Source organism: Eretmochelys imbricata, chromosome 1 (assembly GCF_965152235.1).
Source record: "Eretmochelys imbricata isolate rEreImb1 chromosome 1, rEreImb1.hap1, whole genome shotgun sequence".
NCBI lineage: Eukaryota > Metazoa > Chordata > Testudines > Cheloniidae > Eretmochelys > Eretmochelys imbricata.
The window spans coordinates 9,723,271-9,736,724 of NC_135572.1; the positions used below are offsets into that span (position 1 = coordinate 9,723,271).

At 58.1% G+C, this 13,454-nt stretch overlaps 2 protein-coding genes across 2 annotated transcripts; both read left to right on the top strand.

Annotated features, from left to right (window-relative positions):
• Positions 1-69: 69 nt before the first annotated feature.
• On the top strand, positions 70-6,672 carry LOC144279914 (secreted frizzled-related protein 2-like). Its single transcript, XM_077841620.1, has 4 exons — positions 70-175; positions 2,506-3,018; positions 5,106-5,183; positions 6,368-6,672. Exons 1-4 carry the CDS (start codon positions 70-72, stop codon positions 6,670-6,672), a joined length of 1,002 nt encoding a protein of 333 aa, XP_077697746.1.
• Positions 6,673-10,451: 3,779 nt separating this feature from the next.
• LOC144259710 (protein mono-ADP-ribosyltransferase TIPARP-like) lies at positions 10,452-13,412 on the top strand. The gene is made up of 5 exons (XM_077808009.1): positions 10,452-10,744; positions 11,029-11,200; positions 11,440-11,633; positions 11,722-11,994; positions 12,893-13,412. The coding sequence occupies exons 1-5, from the start codon at positions 10,452-10,454 to the stop codon at positions 13,410-13,412; spliced, it is 1,452 nt and encodes a 483-aa protein (XP_077664135.1).
• The last annotated feature ends 42 nt before the right edge of the window (positions 13,413-13,454 follow it).

The window sequence follows — 13,454 nt, forward strand, 5'->3', positions numbered from 1 at the left end:
TGGCAGGATTTTACAGCCCCTTCCTAGGCCTTGGATTTCCTGCAGTTAAATACATGCACTTGTGTGGTCATGACCAAACACATCCCTGTGGTCTACGCTCCTGTTCCCGAAACCTATAATTTTCCGAGGATAAACATCCTGGTTTCAGGCTCACAAAGCCAGCCGGAGCTCCCAGGTAAGGGTTTGTGGTTCTTATAAGAGGGTCAGAATTCCTGCAGGAGGCACTTAGAACTTACAGCCCTGCAAGTCCAGGAGGGGAAGGATCTAAAGCAAGAGGCTAACGGTGCCGATCCGCTTCCAGATTGTCTTGCCTGGATCCCAGCAGAGAAGGTACCGTGAGGGCTGGAAACGGCTTTGCCTTGGGTTAGTTTCTTTTTGCTGCATGCGTGAAACCTCCAGAAGGGAACAGGGCCAAGGGGTCCAGGCCGGGAGGTTGATGCTGGGGAGGAGGGGAGAGGGGAGATCAAGAAGCCAGACAAGGTGCATTGCTCTCCACAGGGAAACAATCCCCCTGGGGAATCAACTGTGGAAGCTGAGAATAGAATAGGGCTAGGAGAAGCGAAAAGCTGGGAGGCGGGATTTTTGTCCTGCTCAGAACAATAGTAAGTGGCCCTTGGATTTTTGTCCTGCTCAGAACAATAGTAAGTGGCCCTTCTCCAGCCACTTTACCCGAGGCGGGATTTTTGTCCTGCTCAGAACAATAGTAAGTGGCCCTTGGATTTTTGTCCTGCTCAGAACAATAGTAAGTGGCCCTTCTCCAGCCACTTTACCCGAGGATCCCAGCGCTCTTTACAAACATGAGCTAGTTAATGCTCGCAGCTCCCCAGAGAGGTAGGGTGACCAGATGTCCCGATTTTATAGGGACAGTCCCGATTTTTGGTTCTTTTTCTTATATAGGCACCTATTACCCCCCACCCCCGGTCCCAATTTTTCACACTTCCTGTCTGGTCACCCTACAGGGAGGGAGGTGTGTGAGGGGGGTTGTTTCTCCCTGTGCCAGTATAATTTCCCCCTTGTTATAGAGGGGGAAACCGAGTCACAGGGAGGGGCAGGGCCATGCCCACGGTCTCACAGGGAGTCGGTGGCAGAGCTAGGATCAGACCCTGGGAGTCCACATGGTCGTTGATGCTCTCCCTCTTTCACGCCTGCATCGTTCCTGGTTGAAAGGAGCTGAACAAAGAGAGGGGCCGTTCTGTGGGCGGGCGGGAGGGAGGGCGGTGAGGAGCAGGGAGAGGGAGCGAGGTCCTTGTCAGAGCATGTTGCTGCACAGCCCAGGGAGCCCAGGTTGGCTGGGGAACCGGTTCCCTTCGGCCTCGCCTAGGAGGCAAGCGCCTCTGTCCCAGCCCTGGTGCAGCTGGGGCTCACTTGCGCCCTGGGGAGCACCAGAGCGGCTGCCCTTGGCTGAGGACGTGTGTTCCTTTTCCTAGCACAGACAAGGCCTCTGTGAGGGGAGATTTGCTTCACATGCAGCAGCGAGAACCACCAACCTGCGGCAGCCAGTCGGTCTGGTGGGTCAGGAGATGACCCTCGGAGTCAGGGCTCAAGCAGGGTGTGGAGGGGGGCTAGGAGGAGCTGTGATATTGGCAGCATGGGATGGGCAGTAAAACTGAGCTCCTGGCGACCACTGATGGTGGTTAAAAGTCCCAGAACATTTTTTGCAAGACTCAGGGCGGTTAAGTCCAGGGGTCCTGACCCGATTGCAATTTGGGTGATTGAATTTAGTCTCCGGGTGCTCCTGGCAGGTTCATGTGGATACAGGGCTACTCTTCCCTTCCTTTCCTGAATGTCTGTGTAGTGCCAGTCTCTGCTGATAAACGGCTGGCGTGTTCCACCCCAGAGGTGACTGCATTTCAGTGGGGAGCAAAGTTAAAAGTGTTGATGAAACAAACTGCTTTCCCACTGACCTGCCCCGCCAGCACCTCCACGCTAGTGCAGGAGGCTGTGGGAGCTTCCATAATGCCATGAGTTACTGGAGGTGGTGTATGATTGACATACTCCCCACCCATGACAGCAGCAGGGGTGAAATCCTGGCTCCACTGAAGTCAACAGCAAAACCCCCGTAGACTTCAGTCGGGGCCAGGATTTCACCCTTAGTATCTAGGACAAGCTTCCCCTAGGTTTGTCCTGCCTATTGTTACTATTTGTATTGCAGTCATGCCTGGAATCCCAGCCCCAGGCCAGGACCCCCCTGCGCTAGGCGCTGTACGTACCTCACCTCTGACCTCTGGGGAGGAAGGGGGCGGAGTCACTATTCTAGCCTTGCCTGCTCAGCTGTGATTGCCAGCAGTGGGGGGGCTGGAGGGAGCTGGTTGTGGGGATGGGCACCAGGCTGGACTGAGGCCTCCCGACCCATTTCGCACAACGGTTGTCACTTTGGGCCACTAGTGACCCAAGCTGGGGCTGGGGCTCTAGGAAGGACGGTCCCATCTCACTTCCCGCCCAGATTTAGCAGCTCCAGCGAACTGCAATTGTCCTCAGTGACGAGGCCTCCTCTTGCTCCTGCAGAGTCCCCGTCCCGGCTCCCGATGGATGTCCTGCTGCTCCTCGTCCTCTTGGCGTGGGCATGGCGTTCCCCTTCCCTGGCTGCTCCTTTCACCTACCAGCTGGCCCGGCTCAGCTCCCAGCGGAGCAGCTGCAAGCCCATCCCCAGCAGCATGACCCTCTGCCACGGGGTCGGGTACAATGAGATGCGGCTGCCCAACCTGCTGGGCCACGAGAGCATGAAGGAAGCTCTGCAGCAAGCCGCCTCCTGGGTACCGCTGCTCACCAAGCAGTGCCATGGGGACACCAAGAAATTCCTGTGCTCCCTCTTCGCCCCCGTGTGCATCAGCGACCTGGAGGATCCCATCTACCCTTGCAGGTCCCTCTGCGAGGCGGTGAGAGACGGCTGCACCCCTGTCATGGCTGCCTTTGGCTTCCCCTGGCCAGCGATGTTCAACTGCAGCAGGTTCCCTCGGGGGAACGAACTGTGCATCCCGCCGGCCGGCCCAGACGACAGACTCCAGCTCGCGAAGGAAGGTGAGGCCAAGCAGCCAGGTGGCACTTGGTGTTGAGCCCGGAGATCCTGGCAAAGGAACCAGAGGTTCAACATCAGGTCATCATAATCAAGCTCTGGCTCCGGTTCAGGGTCGCTGGATGCCTGTTCTTGTTTAACTGTGCAGCCTGCAGCTGTTTGCATGCTTGTGTATCATGTAACTTCCCCTCCACGGCCCCCCCAAAAGTTCAAGTATTTGATTAAGTCGATCTCCAAACGCCAGGGGCCAGACAGAGTGCAGTGGCCTGGCAATATACAGCGTCTGTAAGACATGCCCTGGTCTCTCGGTCTAGATATTTATATAGCTCTCGTCGCCAGAGTAGATTATAGATTTTAAGGTTACCCGGGATCCAGTCTCAGCTCCTGCCTAATGCAGGCTGTGGACTTTCCTCCAGTGGTTCCTCTGTAGAACCAAATACCTTGCAGTTGAATGAGAGCTTAACTTGTAGGCTCAATGTGACAGCTCCAAGAATGGACCCCGTCCCTTGGAAAGCGGTTCCAAGAGTTAATGACCCTCACGGTTAAAAATCTGCGTCTACTTTCCAGTTTGACCGTTGCTGTCTTCAGCGTCCAGCCATGGGCTCTGTTGTAGCTTTCCTAGATTAAAGAGTCCTCTCGCATGGGCAGTCTTCTCCGCATGTAGGTACTTACAGACCACGATCAACTCACCCGTCTACCTTCTCATTCCTCTTCCCCTCACATTTCCCTGTTCGGGGCTGGCGACTCTTATAGCCTTCCTCCAAAACTACAGGTCATCTGGCCACACCTGACCCTCTGGTTTGAAATCGGAGTTTTCCTTCTCCTAAGTGAGCGGCCTGCTGAGGATGAAAAGGCCACCTGGCCTGGCAAGCCTTATTTGAAATCCCCCAGGCCTTGCTGAGAGATGTCCCCAATGGATCTGCGACTGATACTCACAGCTGTCGCGCATATCAAGCCTCTCACTGAGAAGCTGAACAGTCTACACTGGGAGGGGTGTTTTTCAGAGCATGACTCGTTCTCGTAGCTTTCCTCCCAACTCTGAACTCCAGTGTTTCCAGGCTTAATTCAGTGACGGGTGACCAAGAAAAGGAAAAGCTTGGTTTATTGATGCCAGTTTTTGTTTCTCTGGGATGTATGAAGGAGGCCTGAAAGGTGGCTTTTAAAACGATTGATTTCTCTCTTTGTGTTTTACCTTAAAATATCAGGAACGTCAATTCTGGTTTTGCTGGAAAACTTACCGAAGGGCTCAGGAATGTGGCTTGTGAGCTTTCTCAAGCTGTGTCTGAGAGCCCCGAGGTGCTGGATCCTTAACAAACAGAGGTTTCCTGCAAGTGTTTTCAGGCAGGTGAGACACTTAAGTAGGGTGAGCAGATGTCCCGTTTTTAAAGGGACAATCCCGTTTTTTGGGACTTTTTCTTATATAGGCGCCTATTACCCCCCACCCCTTGTTCCGTTTTTTCACAGTTGCTATCTGGTCACCCTACAATTAGGTGTTAGCAAAAGCGGGTTTACAATGGCATCAGTGCCGGACTGTAGCCACGCCCACCGCTCCGCCTGTGCTCCGCCCTGAGGCCCCGCCCATGCTCAGCCTCTTCTTCCTGAGGCTCCGCCCCCGTCTCTCCTCTCCGCCCCTTCCCTGCCTCCCCCCCCCACGCGCTCCTCTCTTTCCCCTCCGCCCCAACCCCTGCCTGCTCCGCTCTGCCCCCTCTTCCCCGTGCGAGCAGCGGGCGGGGCCTCAGGGGAAGAGGCTGAGCAGGGGCGGGGCCTTGAGGCAGAGCATGGGGCGTGGCCACGGTCCGGGCTGACAGGGCCCCCGAAAGGTCAATCCAGCCCTGGTGGTTCGCAAAAACCAAAATTAAGAAAAAAAGCTTTACAAAATCTGAGTTAAAATCCCTTTGCACCTCAGTCAGTCAGGTTGAATTGCACAGAGACCAGCTCTCCAGTCATCCACAGAGTCTTCCAGGAGAGGCAGATGCGTGATTTCTGCTCTCTGTAAAACCAAAGAAACGTTCTTCAGCCCTGAGCAGGGTTGTGCCGTCACCGAGGGTTCCTTGCTCGCAGTTCTCAATGCAGCTGTTTCTTTCCCTGCCAGACGTAGTGTGCGCAGCCTGTATCAGCCGAGGGCACAGCGAAAAGGAGTTCCTGGAAAACTTCTGCAGCCAAGATTTTGGTGAGTCGAAAGCGTCAGGGCTCCCCAGCAGCTGTCAGCTGGAAAATCAGACTCGTCAGCCGAGAGGAGAGGGGACTGCTGGGAGCGCGGGGCAAAAAATGACTTGTCCCCTCCTGGAACAGACCAGTGTCTGCCTCGAGCAGCAGCTGGTCCCCAGCCTTAACCAGGGCCAGATGGGTCATCGTCATCCCCCCCGTGCACCTGATTCTGCGTTTCTACCAGAGGTGGGGAAAAGCTCCTTCCTGATCCCTGTCCGTGGTGACGTTACGCCCAGAGGCACGCGGGAGGGTCGCTGTAAACGAGTGGCCTCCTCCTGGGCACCGCCCCATGGCCTCAGGGCAGCTCTGCAAGTGGCCCCTCGCCTCAGTTTCCCTCTTGGATCCCAGTAACTTCAGTACAAGCCTGCCCGATGGTCCATCATGGGTTATTAGCAAAAGGCAGTGCCTAAGTCCACAGCCAGCATCATCCATGTCACCCCCCGGGCAGGTGGGCTTTAAAACCCAGCTTCCTTCTCCATCCTGCTGTCTTCCACTGGACTCTTTAACAGTGCTCCTCTGCTGGGACAGCCACCCCAGCCCTTCCTTCTGGAGCACAGCCCCGCTCTTCCCAGCGGGAACCCCCACAGCTTCTCTGCTGGGAGCCTCCCAGGGTTCCTCTGGCACCCAGCTGCCCAGCAAGGAGATCCCAGTGGGTAATCCCATCTGCCGCTCCCCTGTCTCCAGCCTTCTCTGGTCCTTGGTTCCAGCTCTCTGGCTTAGAGCCAGCGGGCATCTCCCTCTGCTGCTGTCCTTCCTCCACCCTCTCCCAGGACCCACCTTCTGTCTCTAGCAGCTCTCGATGAGGCCTCATATAGCCCCCAGGTGCCACCCTGCCCTCTTCATTAGTCCAGCTGGGCACATCTGGACTGGAACAGGACAGCTGAGCCCTGCTTCATTAAATGGACCAGCAACAGTTGCCCTTACAGTTATATCCTAAGCTCATGTCACTGCAGAGTCAGACACTCCTCTCAGTAACGTCTAATCCTTCAGAAATTCTCACTGCGCTGGCTGCCGCTGTACTTTCCTGCAGCAGCAGGTTCCACAGATGAGTTTTTGTCATTCCTTTGAGCAGCTTCCATTTGGCTGAGTACCCCCTTTGTTTCCCTGCGTTTTGTTCAATGCCCACTGACTCCCTCTCTCCCGCAGCCTTGAAAATGAGCATCAAAGCGCTGTCCAGCACGGACGGAGACTTGAAAGTGACCCCGGAGCTCAAGAGCCGGACCCTCTACAAGCAGGGAGGCTGGTCGGAAGAAGAGCTGAAGAAGCCGGTCCTGTGGCTGACGCACGGCGAGACCTGCGCCTGCGAAGAACTCCGTGGCCAGGGCACTGTGGTCCTGGCCATGGGCCACAAGGTGGCTGGCCGCTTGGTCATCTCCTGGGTAAGGAGGTGGCAGCGAGGGGAGAGGGAGCTGAAGAAATTCACCCGGGCTGTGAGGAAGATCCAGTGCTAAAGGGGAGGGGCGCGCTTTGCGCTGAGAACGTAGCCCTCCCGCGCGTGCTGTGACTTCTTCCCACTTCCCACTCCAGCCGGAAAACGTGTTAGATTTAGCTAGGCTCTTACCGTGAAAACAGGCCCCGCCCCCCGCACCCCCAGTCATTGACAGACCCATACGGCGTTCAGAGGGGATCCAGAAACTCAACCAGGAAGCAGCTGAGTCAAGCGTCCTCTGGAGGGTGTGTGCAGACTAAGGAGACCAGAGGCACAGACAAGCCAGCCCCCCTACCTCAAGCCCATGTGGTTAGCTGTAGGTCAGGGGTGGCCAGCCTGAGCCTGAGAAGGAGCCAGAATTTACCAATGTACATTGCCAAAGAGCCTCAGTAATATGTCAGCAGCCCCCCGTCAGCTTCCCCACCTGCTCCCAGCACCTCCCACCCACCGGCAGCCCTGCTGATCAGTGCCTCCCCCTCCCTCCCTGCACCTCCCGATCAGCTGTTTTGTGGCGTGCAGGAGGCTCTGGGAGGGAGGTGGAGGAGCGAGGGCACAGCAGGCTCAGGGGAGGGGGCGGGAAGGGGTGGAGTGGGGACAGGGCCTGGGGCAGAGCCCGGGGGTGAGCAGTGAGTTCCCCCCCCAGGCCCATTGGCGCGTCGGTGCCTAGACAAGGAGCCGCATATTCACTTCTGGAGCCCCAGGTTGGCCACCCCTGGTATAGGGAGAACATGCTGGTGGCCAGGAAAGAGGTGAGATCCCAATAAACTACCACCTCACTTCATCCCTGGGTCAGAGAAGGGAGAGCTCGTGGAGGGAAATAGGAGAAAGGGGGGCGGGGTGCCAGCCCGGGAATGAAAACAGCAGCAGAGCTCCCAGGAGACTCTGCAAATGCTCCGCCTCCATCTCCTGCCCGGACTCTCGCCCCTCCTGCAAATCTGAGGCCAGGTTTTTGTACCTCCAGGCGTTCCAACGTGTGTAAATACCCTCGGTGCCAACTGGCCAATGGCACGTCCAGTTAGTTACCGGCACGCACTGTGGCTGGGCGTGCCACGCTAGTAACTGCCTGCTCAAGTACCTCCATGCGTTGATGGCAAATCTGTTGCCAGTTTGGGCTCAGCTTCGGAATTCGCTTGAATAAAAATATTCTGCTCGTTAATCAGCCTGCTTGTTGATCTTTGGCGACATGAGCCCAACAAAGGACTCTCCAGTGAACTGTTGAGCAAACAGTGTAAGTGGAAAAGACTCGACTCACCACCTAGCCCAAGGGTGGGCAAACTACGGCCCGCGGGCCAGAGCCATTTTAAGGCAGCCCACGAGCTCCCGCTGCAGAGCAGGGTCGGGGGCTGCACCACGCGGCTCAGCCCCGCTCCGGCCGGGGCGCTGGGTTGGCGGTCAGACCACACAGCTCAGCCCTGCTCCAGCCAGAGTGTAGGGTCGGGGCTGCACCATGCAGCTCCTGGAAGCCGCAGCATGGCCCTGCTCTGGCTCCTGCGTGCTCCAATGGAAGCTGCAGGGGCGGTGCCTGCGGATGGGGCAGCGTGCAGAGCCGCCTGGCTGTGCTTCCGCGGAGAAGCCGGAGAAGGGACATGCTACTGCTTCCGGGAGCCGCTTGAGGTAAGCGCCACTCGGAGCCTGCACCCCGAGCCTCTCCCCACTCCCCTGCCCCAGCCCTGATCCCCCTCCTGCTCTCCAAACTCCTTGATCTCAGCCCGGAGCACCCTCCTGCACCCCAAACCTCTCATCCCCAGCCTCACCCCAGAGCCCGCACCCGCAGCCGGAACCTGCACCCCTTCCCGCACCCCTGCCCCAGCCCTGATCCCCGTCCTGCCCTCCAAACCGCTCGGTCCCAGCCCAGAGCACCCTCCTACACCCCAAACCCCTCATCCCCAACCCCATCCCAGAGCCCCGCACCCTCAACCAGAGCCCTCACCCCCTCCCGCACCCCCAACCCCAATTTTGTGAGCATTCATGGCCAGCCAGACAATTTCTGTTCCCCAATGTGTCCCTCGGGCCAAAAAGTTTGCCCACCCTGGCCTAGTCCATCTTTTCCAGCGCAGGCCTGCCCCCTCCTGGGAGGTATTCTCCGCTGCTCTGGCCAGCGCAGCCAGTTTGAAATAAGTTAGGTGTCCTAATTTTCTCACAAATCATTCCCCTAGTCTGCAGCCTAACAAACCTCGCTAGCAGGAAACACGCATGGAATCTCACACCCGTTCTCAGATACAACAAGAGACACGGTTTTGCAAACCACACCGAGCCAGGCAATTTCCGGTGTCTCCGGTTTTCCAGCTGTCAGGTCGGGGTAATAACAGGAGAGCGATGGAACGAGTTACAAGTCTCGTTACAGGTCGAGTGTGACTGCGGCTTTACAGTCAGGCTCCATGTAAAGAAGCCTGTTGTAACCAGTGGCTGAAACAATTAAGCAGGCCTATATCTCTGGCCAAAACAAAGAGACATGCAAGGCCACTCAGGGTTCAGGGATTGAAACGACGGGGGGCAGGGGTTGGTTGGGCATTGTTTGGGCAGGGAGGGTGTGGCTGTGGGCGAGTGAAAAGCAGGACAGTGAGTTGCAAGCAGTAAAAAAGCCAAGCAGCCAGAAGTGCCAGTAACACGGCCCTGAGAGAAAGCAGAGAGAGAGAGAGCTTTTTGGGCACAGAGTGCAGGCGGGAAGGGCAGGCATGGAACAGCGAGCAAAGGAACCGTCATCTCCTGCTGTTCGATTCCCAGGGAAACGGAACTTTCTGGATAATCTTTGTAAATAAACAAGGTATTTCTGATGCTATCCTCGATTTCTCCTCCCGCCCCCGCTACCCCAATAGGGGCTAACTGCTCAGTTCCAAAAGGGGTGACACTTGCACTGGGTCATCTCTGGCGCTCCCGGCCCTTTACAAAGCCAGGTTTGCATGAGTGGCCCCGTTGCACAGATGGGGGAACCGAGCACAGGGAGCTGGGGCGACTTGCCCGACGTCCCATTGCAAACACGAGTCAGAACAATCCGTGGCATTTCTAGGGCCCACGTCACCCTCACACCTGAGCGCCGGCGGCTACGGGGGGCGGCAACATTTGCCACGTTGTTTCTGAAATGAATAGTTTACGCCGAAAGAGATGTAAAGTAAAGGCATTTGACTCCAATGGCAAGAAGCAGCCCTGGTAGTTCCTGGCCCCCTGGGGCGCTTGTGGGGTGTCTTGGGGGGCTCTGCCGGCTGCGGCCTCGTGTTGCAGGATAAACCCACCAATCGGAGTCATGGGACACCCCGATGTTCTAAGAACCCTCCCGTTCAAAGAGAAACAGACGGCGGGCGTGGGGGGGTATGGGCCAGAGGATCTCCATAGGGATCCTCAGCCAATTGGGGGGTAGCCCCCAAAGGAAAATCTTCCCAGCGGATCCTGAGCAGGAGCCCGTCGCTGAGGGGACCAGCGCAACCCACCGCCAGCCCCATCAGGTAAATAGTCCTCGTGAGCGACAGAAATGGAGGGAATTCCCCTCTCGGTGCCCAGGAGAACTGGTCCCTCCAGGGCAAGGCTGGGGGGACGGGCTGGAGCCCAGGAGAGCTGGTTCTGACGTGGGGGTGTGCAGTGCTGGTCTGTATTCGTGGAGGAGGGCTGAAGACACATGGGGAGGGTGCAGTGGATAAGGGGGGCTGAGCCCCAACACCCGAATCCCAGAGCAGCTTCGCATCTCCTTAAAGTGTCTTCATCTCTCCCTCTCCGCAAACTACCCAGGATCAGAGTTCTTCCGACACTGTGAGCCCTGGCTGCCCTACGTCATCCAGGGGGGATGCAGCCCCCCAGAGTCCATCCCCTATGCCTGCCAAACGCTGGTGCAGCTCCCCACCTGCTGCGGAGCGATGGGTCAGCGAGGACGGGGTCCCCTTCCACGTCCACCAGGAAGACGGCATCCGGATCTGTGACGGCTTCCTGCTCGGGCACTGCCCCCGGAGGGAAAGCTGCCCTCTCCATCACACCCGCTACCCCTTCCACTGGCAGATCAGGGGGAGTGGAAGGGCGGCGTGGCAGAGTCTGAGCGACTCGTCTCAGCGTCACTTGGAGAAGCTCTATGGCGACGCTAAAAACGGCTTTGTGCGGTTCTTGGACAGGTATGGGCTGGGAACACTCCCGCCCCGTCTCTCCCCATGGGGGCCCGCACTGCGTCTCCCAGCTGCTCCCATCCCAGCCAGGGCGGGAGTGCTGGCTGGGCAGGTTCCCCACCATCTCCCATCTCAGCCACGCCCGGCCAGAGGCTCTAGGGAAAAGCAGAAGGAGCCGCGTACGGGGAGTGCCTCAGATTTCCCCCACTGGAGCTGTTTTGGGGTCCTGGTCCCGACCTCTCCCAGAAAAGGGCCCCCTAGGGCCGACGGGTGAGATTATTTTCCCCTCTTAGGAACCGATCGTTTGGGATCCTGGACCTGGACACCATGGAGCTGGGCTATTCAGACGTGGTTAACAGAGTGAGGCGGCTGGCCAGCACCTCGGACTGGAAGCAGAATCCCCGCTTCCACACCAGGTGGCAGGTGTACTGGAAGCACAGAGACACCTGGCAGCCTTACGAGGAGGTGAAGGGAGGGGGGTGGACCCCAAGGGGGCAGGGAGGGGAGTTCTCCAAGGTAGGGCTGGCGCATCCCAGGGAGATGGGATGGCCGACCCAGGGTTGGATGAAGACGGAGACTGATTTCCCAGGACGGGACGGTCCCTCCAGGGCAGGACTGGGTCCTCTTGTGAGCAGCAATGCGTGTAAGGGTCTTCCTCTTTCAGTCATGCTAAGGGCTCAACTCCCCTTCCTCTCTCTGCTCAGCCTGTTCCCCACGACCTCCTTGCAGCCTTTGAGAGGGGCTCCCAGGAACCCACCTTTCGGTTCCAGGGCGAACTCTACACCATGGATCCAAGGCCCCCTCAGCAGAGCACTGAAGGCCAGGGATCTGTCCAGCCCATCCAGATCCAGCGCCGACCAGCCTACCGCTCCCTGAGCTGCATGGCACGGTATCTGCGGTAAGTGACTCCCTGGGCGGTTCCATGGCTGGAGGGATCCGAGCTATGTTCTGACTGGCCAGCGTCTCCCATCTCCTTATCTCCTTAGGACAATCCCTTGGGGCTCCCGGGGACTCTTCCATCCTTCCACGTCCACCATCCCCGGGGAGAGACCCACAGATGGGTACTGTGGCCCGTACCCAGCCACCTGGGTTCCCCAGCCACCCCGTGGCCAGCCATTCCTCCATGCAGAAGTGGCTGCATCGGAAGCGGTGTACCGCGAGATCTGTGAGCTCTTCCACGCGTCTGTCCCAGAGGACATGGTGCTGGTGCTGAGGATTTACAGGATCCGGAACGATGCACTCTGGAAAAAATACAGCAGGTAGGAAGAGGAACGGATGCTTCGAGAGATGAGGCAGGGGTCAGACCAGGCCACCAGCTTTAACCCCGCCATTCAGCCGTTGATGCCAGTGCTGTGGGCAGGACTAGATGGGTTATCTTCTCTGGGTGGGCTGAAGGGAGGTGTGTCTAAGGTTCAGGAGACCCATCCCAGGGATACAATCATCTGGCTTCAGGATTTTCCTCAACGACTCCAACCCTGTTGTCTTGCGGCTGATCTGGAGCGTGTCCTTTCGAACCATATCTGGCTCGATAGAAAGACTTCAGAGGGCTTCAGGAAAGAGGAATGCTGTGAGGAGGGGTATGAAGGCCGAGGGGCTGGGAGCCGGGACAGCATAGCATCATGGGATGCCCAGGGGAGAGAGACCCCAGGGGAGGGAGAGATGCATCAAGGAGGATGAGGAGGGGCCCCTCTCCCGGGCCTGAAGGAGCCACCTGGGACCAGTCTCAGGGGCAGACTGGGGGGACTGAGGGCGGGATGAGAGTTTGGAGGTGAAGGGGAATGGGTGGGATGGACCAGGAAGGAGAGGAAGGAGAGGAAGCTGGAAGGAAAGGAAGCTGGGTGGGATGGACCAGGAGAGGAGAGAGAGCTGGGAGAATCCTGAGCAGAGAGAGGAGGGGAGCTGAGGGGAGTCAACCGAGGGACTGAGTCCCTGAGGCTGGAGGTGCAGGACCTGACCGGGGAGGAGATGCCGAGCTGTTTAGTGAGGAAGACGCAGAGCAGCAGGAAGAGAGAATGTACGCGTCGTAGAGGGAATTGGGCTCGTGTCTGGATCCCCCGCCGAGGTGGTCAGTGGCCAGGGGAGCAGATACTGGGGGTGCACCAGGGCTGGGGAGCAGTGACTCTAAACCCCCTTGTTTCTCCTTTGCACTCACCTCAGCCGGAAGGAGCGCATGTCCAGCGGACTCTCGGCCCAGGAGAAGAGGCTCCTGGAGAGGCACCTCTTCCACGGGACCTCAGCCGACAACGTGGCGTCCATCTGCCGGGAGAACTTTAACCCCCGTCTCTCCGGAAAGCACGGTGCCCATTACGGCCACGGCAGCTACTTCTCTTCCTATGCCCACTGCTCCCACAACTTCGCTCTGGCCAACCACGCCGGCCACCGCCACATGTTCCTGGCCAAGGTCCTGGTGGGCAAGTGGGCGTTGGGGAGACCCGGGTACACCCAGCCCCCGGCGAGGGAGCCTGGCGGACAGTGCTACGACTCCTGCAGCGATGATGGCCAAGAGCCCGCCCTCTACGTGATCTTCGACAACTCCCAGTGCTACCCCTACTTCGTGATCTGCTACAAGCTGCTCGGTGACCCCGTGACGCTGGACGGCGTCGGAGGAGCGGGTCTGTTGGCAGGGAACAGCTTCCCGGCGGGCAGGCTCACGCAGCCCAGCTTTTCCACGCTCTAACCGCACTCTCTGTCGGGTTCGCACAGCACGGTAATGAGAGAA

What these genes read in the sequence shown, in the direction of transcription:
- LOC144279914 (XM_077841620.1), top strand. Translation starts at nt 70, where the DNA reads ATGACCAAACACATCCCTGTGGTCTACGCTCCTGTTCCCGAAACCTAT. An exon ending in AAGCCAGCCGGAGCTCCCAG is followed by an intron (nt 176 to 2,505) that starts GTAAGGGTTTGT and finishes TTGCTCCTGCAG; the next exon opens with AGTCCCCGTCCCGGCTCCCG. An exon ending in CTTCTGCAGCCAAGATTTTG is followed by an intron (nt 5,184 to 6,367) that starts GTGAGTCGAAAG and finishes TCTCTCCCGCAG; the next exon opens with CCTTGAAAATGAGCATCAAA.
- LOC144259710 (XM_077808009.1), top strand. Translation starts at nt 10,452, where the DNA reads ATGCCTGCCAAACGCTGGTGCAGCTCCCCACCTGCTGCGGAGCGATGG. An exon ending in TTTGTGCGGTTCTTGGACAG is followed by an intron (nt 10,745 to 11,028) that starts GTATGGGCTGGG and finishes TTCCCCTCTTAG; the next exon opens with GAACCGATCGTTTGGGATCC. An exon ending in CTCTGGAAAAAATACAGCAG is followed by an intron (nt 11,995 to 12,892) that starts GTAGGAAGAGGA and finishes CACTCACCTCAG; the next exon opens with CCGGAAGGAGCGCATGTCCA.